The 19,219-nt window shown below is 37.0% G+C and overlaps 1 protein-coding gene across 1 annotated transcript in view; it reads left to right on the top strand.

Moving 5' to 3' along the window:
• Positions 1–19,219, top strand: part of LOC121863416 (RNA exonuclease 4-like) — a 43,319-nt gene that overhangs the window by 23,166 nt on the left and 934 nt on the right. Inside the window, exons 4-5 of the mRNA XM_042362071.1 lie at positions 10,830–10,965; positions 13,225–13,327. Of these exons, the coding sequence (XP_042218005.1) occupies positions 10,830–10,965; positions 13,225–13,327 (239 nt within the window). The remainder of the gene's footprint in view (positions 1–10,829; positions 10,966–13,224; positions 13,328–19,219) is intronic.

The following is a 19,219-nucleotide window of genomic DNA, read 5'->3' as shown; positions in this document are numbered from 1 at the left end:
GTAAATATAAACTCTAAAATTTGTATGTTTATTTTCAAAATGATCATCAAATTGTAAGAATTCCAGCAATGTAAATTATATTCTGGCCGGGTAATTTGTATGAATTTTATGAGCTAAATCAAATATCTTCAGTTAATAAAAAAAAAATATTCTTCACACCGTGCCAGATGGTCGGACGGTCCCTCCCTCCCCCCACCCCCCACCAACCCTCCCTACCAGATAAATGTGTGGGAAAACCAGACTATTTACCTTTTTAGTAATAAATAATACCTCAGACTGAAGTTAGGATAATATAATTGACATTGCTGGATTCCTTGTAAGACCAGGAATATTTTGAATATAAATTTCATATATTTTGCACAAAAGATAACATATTTACTCAGAGTAAACATTATATCTAAAATTTGTATGTCTAATGCAAAATCTATGATGTTTATATTCAAAATGATCATCAAATTGTAAGAATTCCAGCAATGTAAATTATATTCTGGCCGGGTAATTTGTATGAATTTTATGAGCTAAAACTTATATCTTCTTTAAATAAACAAAGAAATATTTGAAAATGCGCTCTGCAATCCATGCCGGAAAACTGAAGGTTCCGGTTTATCGGTTGCCGGATTTTTGATAGGCCACCTGTACAGGGGTACCAAGTGACAGCACTAGGATCCCACTTCCTCTATGAAGGAATAAATAATTAAAATTTAAATTGAAAAAAAAAACATTCAAATAAATTACTATCTTACAAGAATCCCTCCAATGTAAGTTATATTCACCCAGGTCGTTTGGGTGGAAAATTATGAGAAGAGCTTAGTCACTCTTAAGTAATGGTAAATAAACACGCAGGCAGGCCTTCAGCGCCAACTGTCAAATCTTATCTCAAATAAATAAATAAACAAACAAACGCCAGACATAGTCACCCGCCCCCGTCTTCCCACCACCCTCGTGTTCCAAGATATAAGATTGGTGATTTCTTTATGTTTATTTTATATAATATCTCAAACTAAAGTTAGGTTAATATAATTTGCATTGCTGAAATCCTTGCAAGACAGAGATTAATTTGAATATAAGCGTCATATATTTTGCTCAAGATATAAAAAATGTAGTACATTAGTGTCCAATACTGTAGAACATTTTATAAAAATAATTTCTACTGCATTTTTGGGTAGATTTACATAAATTTCTTCATTTATTTTCACACATTTACATGCACACACCATACTAAAAGAAACATAAAAGAAATACTGTGAATGACTTTAGTGCAAAGCTGGAGTGCACATGTACTAATTTGATGACAGTACTAAAATTGTTATGTCTAGTGCGAATTACAGCATGTTTATATTCAAATAAATCAGTATCTTACAAGAATCCCAGCTATGTTAATTATATTCTCCTAGGTCATATCACTGGCATTTTAAAATGAGAGAAGCTTAGTAGGACTGTTAAATAAATGCACAGAGATCTTCACCTCAAACTTATCACCTCAACCCCCCCACCCCCCCAACCCCTCGCTGGGTGGCGTAGCTGGCTGCGTCCACCCCCCCACCCCCCAGCCAGGCTTTTAGGCTTACAGTTTTTATCTTATATAATATCTCAGACTAAAGTTAGGAGATTATAATTTGCATTGCTGGAATCCTTGCAAGACAGCCAATAATTTGAATATAAACGTCATATATTTTGCTCAAGAGATAAAAATTGTTGTACATTAGTGTACAGTACTGTAGTACATTTTATAAAAAAGTTTTTCAACTGTATTTTTGGGTAGATTTACATAGAGTTCTCAGTGCAAAGCTGGAGTGCACATGTACTAATTTGATTACGGTACTAAAATTGTTTTGTCTAGTGCAAATTATAGCATGTTTATATTCAAATTAATCAGTATGTTACAAGAATCCCAGCTATGTTAATTATATTCACCCAGGTCATTTCACTGGCTTTTTATAAGAGAGAAGCTTAGTCACCTTAGAACTGATAAATATACACGCGTTAGACCTGGGCCTGTGCCAACTGTCAAACGTACTACCTCCCCTCCCCCCACGCCCCCTCGCTCGCTCCCACCCTCTCCCCCATCTGCTCGGCGTTGCTGGAATCCTTGTAAAACAGTGAATAAATTTAATATAAACATCATGTATTTTGCACAAGAGATAAAAATTAATCACCTGTATCACATTACAGTAGTGATTTAAGAGTAAAAGTGTTTATGTACGTATATAGTATTCCACATACACATAAGTATAAATAAAAAGTTTATGTGATGATCGGACAACGTCCATTTCGGTTAACGTCACGTTTCCAAGAACGTATCTAGGACGTTAACCGGCGCATGACTGTATTTAGAATTCCACAAACATATATTGATTAAAAATGAACTTCATGGAATAACGAAATTGAGGTAAAAAAAAAAAATAAAACATTTTTTTCATTATCACTTCCATTACGAATGCCATCAGGGTGCTCTGTTTGTTGACAGTCGGTCGGAGGGGTTCTTGTCGAAACTGGAGTCAATGAATTGTGACGAAATTGAAGCAGCTGCAGCAAAATTGGTTGCTGAGTACAAAAATGATTTGGATCAAACACTTGGAGTTGAACTTGTGCAGTTTACAGCATTCTTCACTTTACAAGCTGTTGATAGGCAAGAAAATTGTAGATACATTTCCAAATGTTGAAATAATGCTACGGATGTACTTGGTGCTCATGGTCACAAATTGTTCTGGAGAACGTTCTTTCAGTAAAATGAAGTTTATTAAAAGCAGACTTCGTACTACAATGTGTCATGATAGGCTCAACCACCTGGCTTTGATGAGTATCGAATATGACATCCTCAGAGAGATCGACTTGGAAAGTTGATCAAAAACTTTGCAGCGGCCAGGTCACGTAAAGTGCCTGGTCTGTAAATAAAGGTAATGTTTATTTTCTATTTTGCAATTGATCAATGTTTGTGTTCAATATACCCATTATCCATGGTCGATGGCAGTTATTTTTATTAAAATTCTTGTTTTTTCCAACATGTTCATACTTTTGTTATAATTTTATCATTCATTCAATTGTTTATTTGTTTTACTATTGGATACAAAACTTCAATTTTATTTATAGTTGAGTTAATACTTTTTCTGAATCTGTCTGACCTTGGATTTAAAGAAGCCTATACAGTCATGCGTCGATTAACATCCTAGATACGTTCTTGGAAACACGATGTTAACCGAAATGGACGTTGTCCGAAATTACATAAACCTATCGGATTTATTCTAATGGGGGTTCCAGGCACCCAACCCCAAGTTTCCCATTTTACAACCATTTAGACCCACTAAATATATATATACTGTATAATGTTATGGTAAATATCATAAACACACATAGGCATGGCTAGGTTTATTACAAAGTGATGAAAAGGATAATGTAAAGTGGGTAGTCCACAAAACATGTAGCTATGTCTCTCTTTATTTGAGTGCCCCGTCAAAGAAGTCCATTTTCTCTCACTTCAGGACGCCTGAGTTGTCCGTTTTCTCTTAATCTTAGAGTGCAGTACACCAGACACTTATTTTTTTCTTAGTAATGACACAGAATTTGAAATTGCAACTGGGGTTGCAATTGTTGAGGCAACTTAGATATGTCTGATTACAGTTGGAATATTCAAGATCCATTGTGAGTGATGTTTAAACCTTCAACTGTCTTTATGGTTGGTAAAACTTGTCAAGTCTGTCAGTCTGAGTGGCATGTGTGAGGCCTTGTGTTTGTACAACCGCTAAATATATAAATATATAATGTTATGGTAATTATCAGAAACACACACAGGCATGACTAGGTTTATTACAAAGTGATGAAAAATATACCATCAGTACTGTACAGTGGGTAGTCCACAAAACATGTAGCCATGTCTCTTTATTTGAGTGCCCCGTCATAGGAGTCCGTTTTCTCTCACTTCAGGACTCCTGTGTTGTCCGTTTTCTCTTAATCTTAGAGTGCAGTACACCAGATACTTCTTTATTTCGTAGTAATGACACAGAATTTGAAATTGCAACCCCAATTGCAACTGGAGTTGCAATTGTTGAGGCAACTAGATATGTCTGATTACAGCAAATGTGTTATTGTCAATTTGTGGGTGAAAGATTTTATCCTCAATAGATGTAGGTTAACATTACACCTGGAGGCAAATGTTTAAAAAAAGTCTAATCAAGGAAGCATATTCCTTTAACACATAATATCTGACCAGTATGGGGAGGATCATTGTGTCTCCGTTAGGGGGTCGTGGAGTGGTGGTCCAGCAGGCGTCACGGATTTTGGGGGGGGGGAGGGGGGGCACGGACACATATGCGATCGGACGTTGTTCGGTCGGACGTTAACCGGCGCATGACTCTACATGCATTCTTGGACAGAACCATTATTTGAGTAGAGGTTTATCTGATTAATAATGCAAAGAATCATCTCTCCGTAATAACTAATAATATATTCTTTTCTGTGAAGTCTCTTGAAAATTTTTGACGTGCGGTAGTAGCTATATCAGGGTTGGTCGACTTGAAACCACATGAATGACTCCAGTCATGTCTCACTTTTGTGTGTGTCTCACTTTTGTGTGTGTGTGTTGGGAATTTGTTCACTATCAATAAATATACAGTTAATTAAAAATTTCTCAATGTTCTAATTTCCTCAATATAACTGCATATGGCTTCAAAATTCTCCAAAGAAGTGTTCAAATTTCAAAAAATTCTCGGGGGGCTTACAGCGCCCCCTGGAACTCCCAGATGATTAGGCTCGCTTCACTCGCCACCCCACCCTCTTGGGTAGTTATAATGAGGGGGGCCTCCACAAAGAGGCTGCCCATGGGCCTCCACAGGTCTAAATCCGGCACTGATTGGCGTGGCACGTCCGGACCTCTTGCCGCGTAAATGATGCAATGAACCGCGTAATTGAAAATTTTCATTCTGGCAAGGTGCCGCGTAAATGACCAAACGCTAAACCAAATCTGCGTAAATCGAGGCCATACTGTATAAATTTTTCAAGTTTGGTAGAAATTTTTGTAAAAAATTGGGATAAAATATTCACCCAAAAATAAATCTTATGGGACAGAAAAAAATGGAAGCTCTAGTTATGTTGAGGAAAGGTTCTTCCTGTGCTGAGTTTTTGTTTCGTTGAAGTAGGTAAAATAATGGCAAAGAAATTCCAATCTGAGTGTTGGAAAAGGTCAATTTGAGACACAAATTGATAGTTTCTCAATCTTTTTCCCCTGTGTAAGTGCTCATTCTGACCCAATTTTACATGTAATATCTTGCTTTGTTTTTTTGGTATTTTTACATCTCCAACTGAACTCCAGTTATATTCTTTACGTGAGGGGTGGAAAGCTGGGGCTGGGTTGCCTTAGGTTTCCCGAGATGGCTGTTACCATCGTTAGTCTTAGCAATATTTTCTTCTTTACTCCTTTAGATGTCTTTTATGTTTTGAATCACATGCCATCCTGATATTTGAGGAGAGAAGCCTGGTACTGCAGTACAAGTGAGGTAAGATGTGTGGCTCAGCAGAGTATAGACTTCCTCTCCTTAACAAGGTTTGGGACCTACTGAATATCACTGTGTGTCTGCTTCCCTACACTCACCATGTATTAGCCCCTGTCTCATGGCAATAGCAATTATATAAATTTGGGTTAATACATTTTGTTTATATAATCCAATCACCCCACGGTAATTTTCCATAAGCTGTGAGCTGCCATGTGCTGTTCACGTGAGGGGAAATTCCTCTATCAGTAGGTCGACCTTGAGAATGTAGGGTTAGCCCGGCCTCTCCTTCAGAGGCACCTCTCTTCACAGCACCAGTTCTCACTTGAAGCTCACGAGAATCGGACGGGTGACCTAACTCAGTCAAGCTGAGCCCCGTCCTTAACTAACACTAACAGCTTACAGTGTTAATTACAGTGCATCTACTAATACACTGTGACCAATATAGTTTTACCAATATAATTGGAGAAAAGACCATTTTGGGTTTGTAACTTAATCCCTCAACTTATTTATATATAAGCCAAGTTAAAGGGAGCTCTACCCAAAGCTTATATAACCAGAGGTGGCGAGAGCTGCCCAAAATTAATTTTTAAAATCTTTTTGTGCTATTTATTCCATATTTTTGGGAAAAGTATTTTACTACGAACATTCATACATCTACCCAAGGGGACGTTGGAAGAGAGTGGGGGGGTGACCATACATAACTGCATAAATATTACGAATATCGCTATAAAACTCCGTCCAGATACAGCCATGCCATAGGCAACACCTTTGTTAGGGAATTTTTTCACATTTTATGATGTTTTCCATTTTTCATCGATCTAAGTTGGCCATGCTCCTTAAGGACTCTGCACTTATGTAGTGGTCCTCATGGCTGCCGTGATGCTGCCATCCCTGACTGGTGAGAAGAGTATGGGAAGCATATATAACTTGCTCATATTAAGTGCATGGATGCTATTGTGAAATGGTGACTGGTGACTCGGTAACAGCTTACCCAGGTCGGTCATGTTTCTGCTTTCCTCCCACCTCCTGATCCACTTCACTACAGTTGTGGGGGGACATGCCACACTCATGCATGATGGCACATATAGAGAGACCAGAATCATGGAGGCCAATGATTCTTTCATTCAAGACTAACTTTTCTTCCCTCCTGTTCATGTCTGGTCAGTGGAGCTACTGGACACCGTCAGCTGTGGTGGTGTCAAAAACACCTCGGTTTAAACTTGTCCTGCTGTCTGGTGAGCAATATATATGCCATGTCGTTCTGCACAGTACTGATCTTGGGAAGCAGGGTGATAAAACTTCCTTTTCAGAACTATATTATCCTTCACATTCATGCTCAGTGTTCTAACTACCAATTTGAGGGAAAATACAGCTTGAAGGATTCTGAAATTATCCTTGCAAAGCCCAGCCACCAAGACACACACCCTCTACTATGTCATGATTATCTACTAATGATGTAACCAATTATGTCAAATAATGTAAAACTTGATTGAGTAAATTGTTCTGTGAATTTATTTAACAAAACAATGACATCCTTCCCAGTCCTTTTTGGGAAATGGAAGTACAATATCAGAGTTCAATTGTTGAACTGCTCAGTGCTATGCTCCATAAATGGATCAGTTACTATGAAATGCTCTGCCAAATTTGAAGCAGAGTCATTTTCACTTTCTCACCTCATTCTGATCTCTATCATCACTGGAGGACTGTATCAGCTCTTGGAGGTTATCCTCGGTCAACTTCCACATGAAAATCAAGGAGCTCCTCTGTGTCATTGACCTGAATGTTGCTCAGCCCCTCATCTGGCAAAGATTGAGTCTGTATGATGCACCTCATCTCAGCATCCACTAAAGGGAAACCTTGGAAGTCATGCACAACATCAGGCCAGATATTCTCCCAACACGCATTCAGCGTTGATGGTTTCACTTCATCCATGGATTCTTTGATGAGCGCTGATGCAGTCCATGACATTAAATCTCTTACAGCAGTCCAATATTGTTAAGGTGTCGTCGTCCTCCATGGCATCAAAGATATGGCTGAAGGTGCGGTGAGTGTAATAGCTTTTAAATGTTGCTATTACACCCCTGGTTCATGGGCTGAAGGAGTGATGTTGTGTTTGGAGGGAGAAATACTACTACACTATATTGGGATGGGCAATCTGGAGTGCTCCAGGGTGACCGGGTGCATTGTCGATGATGAAATGACACCATGAACCCCAGATTTATTTGGGGGGGGGGAGGAGGAGGCAAGGTCCCACTCAACCTCAAGGTCAAAACATTCGTTGATCTAATCCATGAAGATGGCATCAGTAACCTAAGCCTTATGATTAGACCTCCAAAAGAGAGGGAGGTGATTCTTTATAAAGCTGTTCCCTAAGGCATTACCACAAAGGAGAAGGGTCAGCCTGTCCTTCGCTGCCTTGAATCCCAGGAGCAGACTTCTCAGCCTTTGAAATTAAGGTTTTTTTCGTTATCTGTTTCCAAAAACCCCAGTCTTGTCTGCATTGAATACCTGCTCTGGCAAATAACTCTTCTGAATTAATTTTTTTAATTGTTTGGGATACAGCGCAGCAGACTGGTGATCTACCAATGCTGTGTAGGCTGTGTATTTTCTTTAAGTTTTCAAACTAGCCCTTACTGGCTTGAAACTTTGTTTCTAGTACACTTCCTTCACCCGAACATTCAACAAGGTGGCTGTACATCCACCTGGCCTTAACACGAATTACATCTGAGCTTAAAGGTACATTTTCCATCTTTCCAAGATTATGGCCGCATGGCATATACAGCACTTTTACACTTTCAGTTGTGCCACCAGCAACACTTGCCCTTATCGTAACCTCACTTTTTTTGATGGTATGAATCAAGGATTCGTTTACCCCCATATTGCATCCCACTGATGTTATACTTTCTCCACCCGCTAGTCTATCAAACACTTCAACATTCTATTTTAATGTCATTTTGTTTCTTGCCCTTTTCATCTTTTTTCTCACCTTTATCATTAAGATCTCAATGAATGCTTTGGGGTCATACATAGTTAAGGGCAAAATCAATGTTATTACAGTAGAAAGTAAGTGAGAGAATACGGAGCGGTACAGTACGTCAGCACGCTTACAACACTGTGGAGAGCAGTGGTGGGATGCTGCGAGGAGGGATAAAGACTCCGCTTTAATCCATGGATACAGAAAACTAAGTGTCATGGTTGGTGAAATGGTATAGAGTGAAAACCATGGATACATGAAATCTGCAGTTTGCTGGTGTATACTGTACAATATGTTACATTATTGTACTTACCGTTGCATTCAGTTGAAACAGCGTAAGAAAGTGGTTCTTATTTTATACAGTATGTAGCCAAACTCATTGGCTGAGCTTGAAGCTTTGAGAAAGAGAAGAGACTGATGCATGTTGTCCAGTGGTGGGCTCAGCTAAACGAAAAGTTAGCTTCGCAAACCGCTAATCTGCTAACTAAAAAAAAGTTAACTTCGCTAATGCTAAACCGCTAAACAGCTAAAAAAATTAGCAGAAGCTAATGCTAACCGCTAACTTTTATTATATGAATTTAGCTTCGTTTTTTTTTGGGGGGGGGGGAGGGGGCTCTAAAACCCCTAAAAACAGACCTATAGAGCTGAAATTTTCATATGTTGTCTTGTAGCTTAGACATAAGAGCTTCCCAAAAGGTATAACATGCCAAGATCAGATGATGATCAAGGTGTACACAAATAATTAAATGAACAAATGAAATTAAACATTAGTTTACATTCAAGTTTCAACATACACTTTATAATCTTTATTTACTGTACGAAAAGACAGAAAGTATTGAACGAATCCAAAAACTATAGTACTGTATAGCATAGGTAGCAAACAGCATCATGCCAAGATCAGATGATGATCAACTTATCAAGGTGTACACTACACAATTTCACAAATAATTAATTTGCATTCCCATACAACCTATCGGCCTTATTCATTATTCATGTAAATATGCAATACCAACCACATACACATTATACCAGTGCATTTTTATATACTGTAACTTATTGTTAGTCTTAGTCATGTAAATAAACAGAAAATTCTAAACTTTAATGAAAAGTAAGTTTTTAGAAAATTTTGTTTGGCGCACACCTTGGATGACATCTTGGTCATGAACTTATGCAGTACTTAGCATAACCAAATATATTGACACAAAAAAATCCTAATTAAATTAACAAATACAGGTTGACAATCCCTTATCCAAAATCCTTGGGGCCAGAGGCATTTCGGAATTTTTCGGTTTTCAGAATGGTTAGTGTTTTTTTTTTAGTAGCCCACCCAGGCATAGATCACTGACCCACATCTGGACCTGGGGGGGCGAAAATATAATAAAAATTATGATGATGATAATAATAATAATAATAATGATAATTCATGGGTCTAGGTCGTGTTTCTCACTTTTTGATCTTTTTTTCATTCTTGTATTTCTTTATTATTATTATTATTACACTACTCCTGTATTATTGTTATTTTTATTAATTTTATTATTTTATTTTATGATTATTATTATTATTATTATTATTATTATTATTATTATTATTATTATTAATGTTATCATATTATTTTATTTTGGTATATTTTTATTAAAATTTTTATTTACTATGAATAATTATTATTGTAATTATTATTTCTATTACATTTTTGCCCCCCAGGCCCTGATGTGGGTCAGTGATCTATCCCCGGGTGGGCTAATCCCTGTTAAAAAAAAAAATGGACCCAAAAAAAAAAACTTTCGGTTTTCGGAATTTCGGATAAAGGGTTGTCAACCTGTAAATGAGAAATGAAATTATACATTAGTTTACAATTACATTCTATGATTCTTTAACATACACTGACAGTCTTTATTTACCGTAAAAAAAAAGTATTAAACTTTAATAATCGAAAAATTCCATTCTTGTTTACACTTACTAACACGTAGTCTGCCAAGCATGCCTGATTGGCTGTTGGAGACACTCGTCGCGGCGTCACACGCTTACAACAGACAGGAACAAACGTGTATAAATTTTGTTAGCGGAACTAAATTTAGCGGTAGCTAATTGGTCCGCTAATGGCTTCCAAAGTTAGCGAAAACGCTAACCCGCTAACGAGAAAGTTAGCTTCGCTAATTAGCGGTTAGCGGAACCGTGCCCACCACTGATGTTGTCTGTTCTCGCAAAAGACTTTAGAACCATTTGACAAATTATTATTATTATTTTATTTATTTATTTTTTTATTTACAGTGTATTGATTTTTTTGATAGGAGAGGGAGTGTTATAATGAAGCATTGATAATTTAATCAAGGTTTGCTGGAATATTATTAATGGTAACTTACATTTTTCAGGTGCTGATTTTTCTACAGTGCAAAAAGAAATATCAGAACTAATCAAAGGAAAGATATTGGTGGGCCATGCTTTACTCCATGACCTTAAGGTTCTGTACCTCTCCCATCCACGATCACACATTAGAGACACATCAAGGTAACTTACTAACTTTACCATTTGCTGTTTAAAAAAATTAAAACTACCAGGTAATAGTTTTTATTCAATCCTCTCGTTTTATTTCTTGTTGGAATGTTGACTGATAAGGAATATCCTGAAACAGTTGACATTTATAGTACTCTGCATTAACTAACTTGGTTTATCTTCTTTACATGTTAGTCCAAATAGCATATGAGTACTGATATATTGGCAGCAAGAGGACCTTCCATTCAAGTGAAAGGAAGAATATATGTAGCAGGTGTGAGAAGTGTGATGTTATAGAGCTGTGAAACTTGGCCAGTTATAGAGGATGACATAAGTAGACTTGAGTGAGCTGAAATGAGCATGATAAGGTGGATGTGTAATATGACACTGAAAGACAGGAATCCCTGTTCAAAGCTAAGAGGGCAGCTGGTTATTGAGAGTATTGGCAAAGTTCTGCATAGAAGCAGACTGACATGGTTTGGACATGTGCAGAGAATGGATGAGACCAATTGGGTAAAGAGGTGCATGAGCCTAATTGTGGAGGGGAGGAGAGCCAGGAGCAAGCCAATAATGACATGGGGAGAGGTTGTAAGAAATGTCATTAGAGTTAAGATCCTGACAAGAGAGACTGCAAGAGGCCATGGAGCAAGAGAGCTGCCATCAGGTAACCTCGGCTAACCCAAGCAAGCATGGGAAATGGCCATTAAATGATGATGTAACTCATCCATTTTCATATCTAATCTAACACTTTTCCTTTAGTACAGCATACATGTTCATTGTTCCAAGTTTATATGCTCATATTTCACCATCCTGTCTTTATTAAGAGGCAATTCTGGTTTAAAGAAAATTGGGTGAATGTTGTGGGATGTATATCCATCCCTAATGTGACTCTCTTAGAAATTGATGTCAATTTAATGCACATTTGCTCAATGTACAAGTTTTCAGGAATGCATCATGTACATTAAGCAGGCACTCACTGTACTGTTCTTCCTTATCAAAAATGAATCTGTGCTACACTAATTTGCCTAAATGTGCAAAACTTGCTGCTCATTATGAAGGCAATTCTGCCTACTCAAGTTGTCACAGGGCTGTCTACATGAAAGATGGGGCGAATTGTCACATGACTGCAATTTTAAATTTGCTGTTCACCAAGATTCACTGGGCCTGTCACCCTTCTGTCAATTCCCTCTCCTGGAGCAGTAACCCGACTAAATATTCCATAGAATTATATATAAATATCTTAATATCTGGTGGGTTTGCTTCGAATGAATATAATTTATACATTAAATTTTTTTTTATTGATATAAACATGCAGGAGGGGATGAGACCTAATCTTCTTTTGTGGTTAAGTCTCTGGGGTGGCTCATGACATTTCAAATTGGAGGGACTGCAGATGATTTATAACCAGAAAATTTCAGTTTATAAATGTTTACTGACCTCAAGTTTACAATATGTAGACCATAGATTGTTTGTACACAGCTGATTATTTGAGTAAGAAATTAAAGTGGCAGATCTATATACTGTAATGAAGCTAATTATAACTTTTTTGTTAAAGTCTTTGATTACTGTAGATATAAAGCAATAGGCGAAGAGGAGAAATGTAAACATCCAACATCAATGTTTAGCTGTTATCTGAGGCACAATACTGTTGCTGTGTGTGGCAATATTGTGATGTCCCCTATGTAAAGCTTGAAGTGAATTGTTGAAGTGTGTTTTAATCTTTCATAATGAAAACGTTATTTTGTTCAGGGAACATTACGAAGAATAAGTTATTTGTAAATACGTAATAGTTAAGACAACTGTTATCATCTTCAGTATCAGACATAATATATGTCTGCTGGTACAATGCTCAGGGCTGTAACCCAAATAGATGAGCCACCACTTTGTTTGATTTCTTGTTTAATTTTATTTTATAATTATTATTTTGTTTTATTAGATGATTATTATTTGAATGTTACAAACAGTGGTACAAATTGGTCAGAGGTACAGTATATGTTACAGCACTCATTCCAGTTTTTTTTACTTTAAAATAGTTGTTTCTTTTATGGGACTTTAATTTCTGTTAACTTTGATACTGTATGAGGGATTTCTGAAAAGACAGTTACGGTAGCTTAATTCTGGCAAGCTACAAATTATGGAGTTAACATTTTGGAGATTTTCTGTATACAGTACCAGGTATATAGTAAACATACACAAGTGTATGGGTTTGATTTTTTAATAAATTACATTTTATTTGTATGTCAAGAAACTTTTAAAACAGTATTTTGTTTTTAGATACAAGGGATTTCTTCGTTTGTTTGGGGGAAGGACTCCCAGCCTGAAGAAGCTGACTGAGAGGTTGATGGGTGTTAAAATCCAAGAAGGAGAACACAGTTCAGTAAGTATTGCTTTCTTTGGATGAGTTATCTTGCCTTTTCTAAACAGTACTGTATATGAGGCCACCGCAGTAGTAAGGCCACAAATAACATTTAAAAAAAAATAGAGAAAGTGGCAAATTTTGTGAAACACCCATCAGCACATGGGGGGCTTCCCTGCTTTGCTGGTAGTAATTTTTTGGTTGCGAAGCCTTTTTGCAATATTATTCTTCCACGTGAGGCCGGCACGGACATTTATGGCCCCGTGACTCACTCACAACAGGTCATCCACATACTACACATTTTGTGATAGAGGAAACTTTGTTAACTTTGTTGAAATTTGCCGTGGTAGTAACTCGACGTGGTAGTAACTCGATTTCAGGCATGGTGGCGCTTGTGCCCTTACCATGGGGGTGACCTCATATGTATGCTATACAGGTACTGTATTGCCTTTCTTTTTTTTCTTTTTTTTACAAACTAGTACTGTATAATAGAATCTTATAGCAGGGGGTTTCAGGTTGTTAGCCTTACTATAAATCCAACCATCCCATGAGTTTGGTGATGTAAGAGTTCATGGACTAAAACTTAGAAAATGGGACACTTGAGTCCTTATAGTAAGGACTAGTGTCTCAAAGTGATGGGAATGTGTCTAACATCATCTGGACATGTGTAAGTCTGTCTGTAGACATGATTGTTGTATGTATAATATGCTTTCTATTTTAAAGTCAGTTTTGATGAAATTTAGTAACAGTTTTTATCTAGGTAAGATTTTAACATTACATTTGAGGACTAAGTGACCTTATTTGAATTTTCAAGAGTAGCTAAAACATTGAAAATATCATATCATATTCAGTTTTTAGTATCATACAGGTACTTGTTTGAATTTATTTTGCATTTTGAGATGGAATCTGAAGAGAACCATGGTGAAGGGATATTCACAGTTACACTAGTATGTAGTAGGAATCAGGACTCCTCTCTCTCTTTTTTTTTTTTTTAAATTATACAGCAATCTCCACATTAGCTGGAATTCCCAATCCCCCAGAACTCTTCAAAAAACATGAATCGAAATCGGGTGGGAAATTTTTCAGGAAAACTGTCTCCATTCCGTGTCAATGAATGAGTTTCCGAGGATGAAAATCAGGAGAATTTTTCAGGAAAAAATTTCAAGAAAACTTGTCCTAACCTCTCTGTTCTGGGCCTGGGAATAAATTTCCGGGAGTCTGAGAGATTGCATCATGCTCCAGTGTTTCCCCACATTCCAGGCGTGTGGGTGGCTTAGCAGCTTGGATTGCTTGGTTCTTATTCTTCTGCCATTGTAGAAGGTTATTCCCTCACTGGCTGCTGTTTTTGCATACAATTTGTGTTGTGCAGTATACTGTAAATTACTGTATCAGGACAATCAGCCAAGAATATAGTGTTAAATCAGCGTTAAGAAATAAAAAGTGATGACAGATGTATACTGTACTGTACTGTACATTCAGTAAGTACAGTAAGAAACACTAGGGCACCTTAACTTTCGTCTTTATTCAAGACATCCCTCACCCTGGCAATGGGTCACCTGACATTGCATCAGGTCAGTACTGTAATATGAGACCACTAACCCCTCACCTCACCTTCACCACAAATGAGAGAAGAATTTATATACTTTGGGTGACCTGACATTGTATCAGGTCAGTAACATGAATCTCACTAATCCCCTACCACACCTCTATCGCAAGTGTTATGACGTGTAAAAAGTGACTACAGTTAAATTTTACTGAACATTCAGCAGAGTGGACAGTGTCTGTCTAATTTAGGCTCAAGACAACAGCATCTGCTGGTTTGTACAGTATACAGTCATGTGCCGGTTAACGTCCGATCGCATATATGTCCGTGCCCCCCCCCCCCAAAACCGTGATGCCTGCTGGACCACCACTTCACGACACCCTGACGGAGACACGATGATCCTCCCCATACTGGTCAGATATTATGTGTTAAAGGAATATGCTTCCTTACTTAGGCTTTTTTTAAGCATTTGCCTACAGGTGAAATGTTAACCTACATCTATTGAGGATAAAATCTTTCACCTGCAAATTGACATTAACACATTTGCTGTAATCAGACATATCTAGTTGCCTCAACAAAATTGGGGTTGCAATTTCAAATTCTGTGGCATTACTAAAAATAGTAAAGCTTCTGGTGCACTCTAAGATTAAGAGATAAAACGGAGGACTCAGGCGTCCTGATGTAAGAGAAAACGGACTCGTATGACAGGGGACCAAATAAAAAAAGCATAGCTACATGTTTTGTGGACTACAGTATTAAGCGTACCCTTTTCATCACTTTGTAATAAACCTAGCCATGCTTATGTGTGTTTATGATATTTACCATAACATTATATATATATTTAGTGGGTCTAAATGGTTGTAAAATGGGAAACTTGGGGTTGGGTCTTGGGTGCCTGGACCAATTAGAATAAATCCCATAGGTTCTGTACTTTCGTTATTGGCGGGGTCCCAATTAGGCGCGATAACCAAGGGATGACTGTACTGTACTGTATATACTTGTGACACTGGCCAGTTGCTTCTGGTGTTATGGTACAGGGGTACCAAGTGACAGCGCTAGGATCCCGCTTCTTCTATCAATGAATAAACAATTAAAATTGAAATTGAAAAAAACATTCAAATAATGGGACCTAGCGAACCGAAATGGACCTAGAGCGGGCACAGTCACGTATGCATCGCGTATTCTTATAGATTGTGCTGCCAGGTGTATGTTATCTAGTGAATTTAGTCAATATTGTACAGTAACAATGGACCTAAGTGCAAACCTGTATTGTACATGTACTAAATGATTACGGTACTAAAATTGTTATGTCTATTGCAAATATAGCTTGTTTATACAGGTATTCAAATAAATTACTATCTTACAAGAATCCCTCCAATGTAAGTTATATTCACCCAGGTCGTTTGGGTGGCAAATTATGAGAAGAGCTTAGTCACTCTTAAGTAATGATAAATAAACACGCAGGCCTTCAGCGCCAACTGTCAAATCTTATCTCAAATAAATAAATAAACAAACAAATGCAGATATTCATCCCCCCACCCCGTCTTCCCAGCACCCTCGTGTTACAAGATAAAAGATTGGTGATTTCTTTATGTTTATTTTATATAATATCTCAAACTAAAGTTAGGTTAATATAATTTGCATTGCTGAAATCATGCCAAGACAGAGATTAATTTGAATATAAAAGCGTCTTATATTTTGCTTAAGACATAAAAATGTGATACGTTTGTGTACAATACTGTAATACATTTTTATAAAAAAGTTCACTTTCAACTGTATTTTTGGGTAGATTTACATAAATTTCTTCATTTATTTTCATCCATTTACATGCACACACGTACTAAAAGAAAGCACATTAAAATAAATAAATGACAGGTGCAAAACTGGAGTGCACATGTACAGTACTAATTTGATTCTGGTACTAAAATTGTTATGTCTGGTCGCAATTACAACATGGTTATATTCAAATAAATCATTATCTTACAAGAATCCCAGCTATGGTAATTATATTTCTCCTAGGTCATATCACTGGCATTTTTAAAAATGAGAAAGCTTAGTAGGACTGTTAAATAAACACTGAGACCTTCACCTCAACTCCCCACCCTGGCCTCGCTGGGTGGCGTGGCTGTTTCCGTCAGTCCCCCAGCGGGCTTTTTAGGCTTACAGTTTTTATCTTATATAATATCTCAGACTAAGTTGGGGGTACCATTTGCATTGCTGGAATCATACAAGACAGCCAATAATTTGAATATCTCGCGTCATATATTTGCTCGAGATAAAATTGTTGCTTTTGCCTAGTGTACAGTGCTGTGTAGTACATTTATAAAAAGTTTGCTAACTGTATTTTGGGTAGATTACATAGATTTCTTCATATATTTTCATCCATTTACATGCACACACCATACTAAGAAAGCGTAATAGAAATAAGTAGTGCAAGCTGGAGTGCACATGTACTAATTTGATTATGGTACTAAAATTATTGTTTTGTCTAGTGCAAATTATAGCATGCTTATATTCAAATTAATCAGTATGTTACAAGAATCAGCTATATTAATTATATTTACCCAGGTCATTTCACTGGCTTTTTTATAAGAGAAAGCTTAGTCACCCTAAATTTGATAAATATACAGCGTTAGACCTGGGCCTGTGCCAACTGTCAAAGCAATACTACCTCCCCTCCCCCGCCCCTACGCTGCGCTCCACCCTCTCCCCCATCTGCCTCGGCGTTGCTGGGGTCCTAATGCGTGAGTGAATATTTTAATATGGCAATCATGTAATGCACAAGAGATAAAAATTAATCACCTGTATCACATTACAGTAGTGATTTAAGAGTAAAAAGTGTATAATATGTATTATATAGTATTCCACATACAGGTACACGTAAGTATAAATAAAAAGTTTATGTGATGATCGGACAACGTCCATTTCGGTTAACGTCACGTTTCCAAGAACGTATCTAGGACGTTAACTGGCGCATGACTGTATTTAGTATTGTATAGTAGTATACATTATTTTGTCTAGAGTATTTACAATACTGTATATGCAGAGTGGAAAATTCCATTGTTTTCGCTGTGACACACTCCATCCACGCTTTGCACACCCATAACATATACAGTCAACCCTCACTTTACGCGGTCCCACATTCCTCGTTTCCACGCTACACGGTGCCCTGCCAGAACCCAGGATGCTCACATTCCGAAAATTCTTTACCGTGAAGTATAATTTTTTTATTTAGCTCATAAAATTCATACAAATTATCCGGCCAGAATATAATTTACATTGCTGGAATTCTTACAATTTGATGATCATTTTGAATATAAACATCATAGATTTTGCATTAGACATACAAATTTTAGAAATTATGTTTACTCTGAGTAAATATGTTATCTTTTGTGCAAAATATATGACAGTTATATTCAAAATATTCCTGGTCTTACGAGGAATCCAGCAATGTCAATTATATTATCCTAACTTTAGTCTGATTTATTATTTATTACTAAAAAGGTAAACAGTCTGGTATTCCCACACATTTATCTGGTAGGGAGGGTTGGTGGGGGGTGGGAGGGAGGGAGGGACCGGTGACCGACCACCTGGCACGGTGTGAAGAATATTTTTTTTTTATTAACTGAAGATATTTGTTTTAGCTCATAAAATTCATACAAATTACCCGGCCAGAATATAATTTACATTGCTGGAATTCTTACAATTTGATGATCATTTTTAATATAAACATCGTATATTTTGCATTAGACATACAAATTTTAGATATAATGTTTACTCTGAGTAAATATGTTATCTTTTGTGCAAAATATATGACATTTATATTCAAAATATTCCTGGTTTTACAAGGAATCCAGCAATGTCAATTATATTATCCTAACTCTAGTTTGAGGTATTATTTATTACTATACCTGGTTTTCCCCCCAAAATTTCTCAGAGAGGGAAGAGCCAGCGAGTGTAGTGTGAGAAGAGGGGGAGGGAGTGTGTCCATTATTTGAATGGACATTAACTTGGCGACTGTATTTCTCTATTTCTCTTAAGTATTAATTGTGTGCATGTACCATCATAAAATTAAGATGTTATTTTTACTAGAACATAGGTATTGTGTTGGAAAAAGTGGAGTTTGGGGGTCAGCTGGTCTCTATTTCATTTAATCCCATATGTTATGTTATTCACTTTACGCGTTTCTCACTTTCCGCGGTACCCTGTGGGTTACATTAACCGCGTAAAGTGAGGGTTGACTGTAGTTTTTTTTTTATGTATTTATTTAACCAGACTTTTAGATAAACTCTTAATGATTATATGGGTAAAAAAATGTTGTTTCTAACTTGTTTAGAACTAATTTTATAGTCTCCGGTATCAACATTTCT

The sequence above is a fragment of the Homarus americanus genome, unplaced genomic scaffold, assembly GCF_018991925.1.
Source record: "Homarus americanus isolate GMGI-L3 unplaced genomic scaffold, GMGI_Hamer_2.0 scaffold19518, whole genome shotgun sequence".
In the NCBI taxonomy this organism is placed as follows: domain Eukaryota; kingdom Metazoa; phylum Arthropoda; class Malacostraca; order Decapoda; family Nephropidae; genus Homarus; species Homarus americanus.
Note: the sequence above shows the minus strand (reverse complement) of the source record. Positions and strands in the feature narration are given on the sequence as shown.